The sequence below is a fragment of the Monosiga brevicollis genome, genomic scaffold (assembly GCF_000002865.3).
Source record: "Monosiga brevicollis MX1 MONBRscaffold_38 genomic scaffold, whole genome shotgun sequence".
NCBI lineage: Eukaryota > Choanoflagellata > Craspedida > Salpingoecidae > Monosiga > Monosiga brevicollis.
This window is the reverse complement of record NW_001865075.1, coordinates 189,405-191,760: the sequence shown is the minus strand read 5'-3', so window position 1 is coordinate 191,760 and position 2,356 is coordinate 189,405. Positions and strand designations below refer to the sequence as shown.

Below are 2,356 nucleotides of genomic sequence, written 5' to 3'. Positions count from 1 at the left end.
AGGGCGGAAAATGTTGATGCAGCAGTTGTGCCAACTTTGCCACGTCATCCGATGGGCCTTGAAGCTGTCTTTGCAAGGTGTCGCGTCGAGCTTTCATTTCGTTCAATCTGTCCCCAAGGCCAGATCGCATGTCCGGGGGCGCAGCCTGGAGAAAGAAAGAAATTGCTTTGATCTGCTCGTGCAACTCGGCTAGCTCTTTATGCGCAGATACAGTTTGATCATCAACGCTCTCAGCCAGATTGTCTGCAAGATCCATACACGAAGACAGCACGGACATCGTCTTTTCTCGCCAGTTGTTCATGTCTTGTAGCTGTTGCACCAGGCATTGGGTTTCGTGATGCACAAACGCTTGATACCAGGCGTAATGCTCGTAGTCGGGAGGTGGTTGCCACTGCGCAACTGGCTCAAGACCATTCTGATTGGATTGGCTGAGCTTCTCGTGGGCCCGGCAGAGTTTTTTCCAGGCTGCGGACAAGCTCTGAGGAGGTGTCTGTTCGATTGGCTGGCGCTTGGCTTGTTGTCGCAGTCTTCGAACGCGGTTACTCGTATCCTTGATTCCCATTTCCGCCAGGGTATCCAGGGCATCAATGAGATCGAGTATGAGGCGCTCAATCTGGTTGTTGCTAGTCCTCAGGAGACGTGAGTGCTCCGAGCCCACGTTCTGAAGGCTAGCCAGTCGGTCAATGGCCGCTGTGAGATTTGCCGGGGGGGTTTTCGGTGCCGAAGGGCTGGGGGCAGGTGGAGCGGGGCATTGTGTGAGTGCTTCGCAAAGTTCATGAAAGGCCGGCTTCAGGTCGGGTTGGCACGTCAGATCGTGCATTGCCATGAGCTCTGCTTTAAGAGTGGTGGCTTCTGGGTCCGATTGGCTCATGCGGGCAGCGAGGGCCTCGGCTATTTTCAACACCTGGTCAAGCGAGGCAAGGGCGTTGGCTGCAATTGTTTGAAAAGCCGCCCAATCCATCTGAGGCAAATCCACTGGCGCTTCGTCAATTCTCTGTTTGATCACTTTTGCAGACACTCGCACGCCGGCGTTGCTTTGGGCATTGGTGACAAAAGCGTCGAGGTGCGGAAACGGGTGGGTGATGGCATTCGTGGGCAGCAGTGGCTGGAGCCAGGCTTCGACTGCCATGACCACCGAGGCTGTCGCCTGTTCCAAAGTGCAATAGTAAAGGAGTGCGAATATGAAGATGATTGGACCGCGGGGGAAGAAAAGCCGTTGGTACGAGGTGATTTGGACACACCTTCAAGGTGGGTACGTCGTCAGGCAGCGTTGGCGGCCAAGATGGCTCAAGCTGCGTAGCAGGAGCAGTTTGCGTAGAAGTTGAATGGGGGGGTGCGTTTTGTGCAGCCTTGTAAGCTGCAAATATGCGTTCCACCTTGTCGCCATGGCCGTTTTGGCGTGCTAAGTCGAGCGGTGTCTGGTTTTCCTGCCAAACGGGGCGAACAAGCCATAAGAAGAAAGGAGAGATGAGAGGTGCAATGAATTGGTCAAAAATAGAGGTGGCAATGTGGGGGCAATGCCAAGCAACGGCGGTGTGTGAAAGAGGCCCACTTAGCCTTAAAAAAAAGGTGAGGCGAAAGCAATCGAACAAAAAACGATGAAAATTTGAGGCGCCGAAAAAAAGCAAAGGAGCACGTGTACAACAGTTGATTCAAGCTCAAACGGTACACAAAGAACAGTGGAGGTTCAAAGTAGCGACTTTTAACACAATGCGAAGAACGACGGTGGGCACCGCGCGGAAAGGCAGAATAAGGGTTTGGTCACACAGGCAAAACTAACTGTGTTTTTGGCATCAAGGTCTGCGCCATGCTCCAATAGGACGTCGATGACATCAGAATGTCCGTGGAAAGAGGCCATGTGCAGCGGCGTAGATCCATTCTATATTGCTCAGCATCATGCACGTCATGAACAGTCCGAGCCAACGCATCAGCAAACCACCAGCATGAGACGTGTCCCCTGTTCATCATCACATCCAACAGACACACTCGCAAATCGAAACAGACAGTGACCTGTTGCTGCCGACGCGGTACTTACAACCTGTAAGTTGATTCATCACACACACGCCATACATACAGCCCCGGCCCATGTCAAATCGACGAAGCGTAGGCCATGGAGCATCACACCATGTCCCAGCACATCAGCAAACCACCAGGATGAGAGGTGTCCCCTGTTCATCATCACATCCGACAGACACACACGCAGATCGAAGGAGACAGACACCCTCTGCATCCGACGCAGTACTTACCACCTGCCAGTTGATCCATCACACACCCGACATACATACAGCCCCGGCCCATGTCAAATCGACGAAGCGTAGCCAACGGAACATCACACCATGTCCCAGCGTTTCAGCAC

At 53.2% G+C, this 2,356-nt stretch overlaps 1 protein-coding gene across 1 annotated transcript in view; it reads right to left on the bottom strand.

Moving 5' to 3' along the window:
- Positions 1-1,858, bottom strand: part of MONBRDRAFT_39076 (uncharacterized protein) — a gene marked incomplete at both ends in the record, with an annotated part of 29,793 nt that extends 27,935 nt beyond the window's left edge. The window contains 3 exons of the mRNA XM_001750193.1: positions 44-1,147; positions 1,242-1,427; positions 1,781-1,858. Coding sequence (XP_001750245.1) covers positions 44-1,147; positions 1,242-1,427; positions 1,781-1,858 — 1,368 coding nt within the window. The remainder of the gene's footprint in view (positions 1-43; positions 1,148-1,241; positions 1,428-1,780) is intronic.
- Positions 1,859-2,356: the final 498 nt, after the last annotated feature.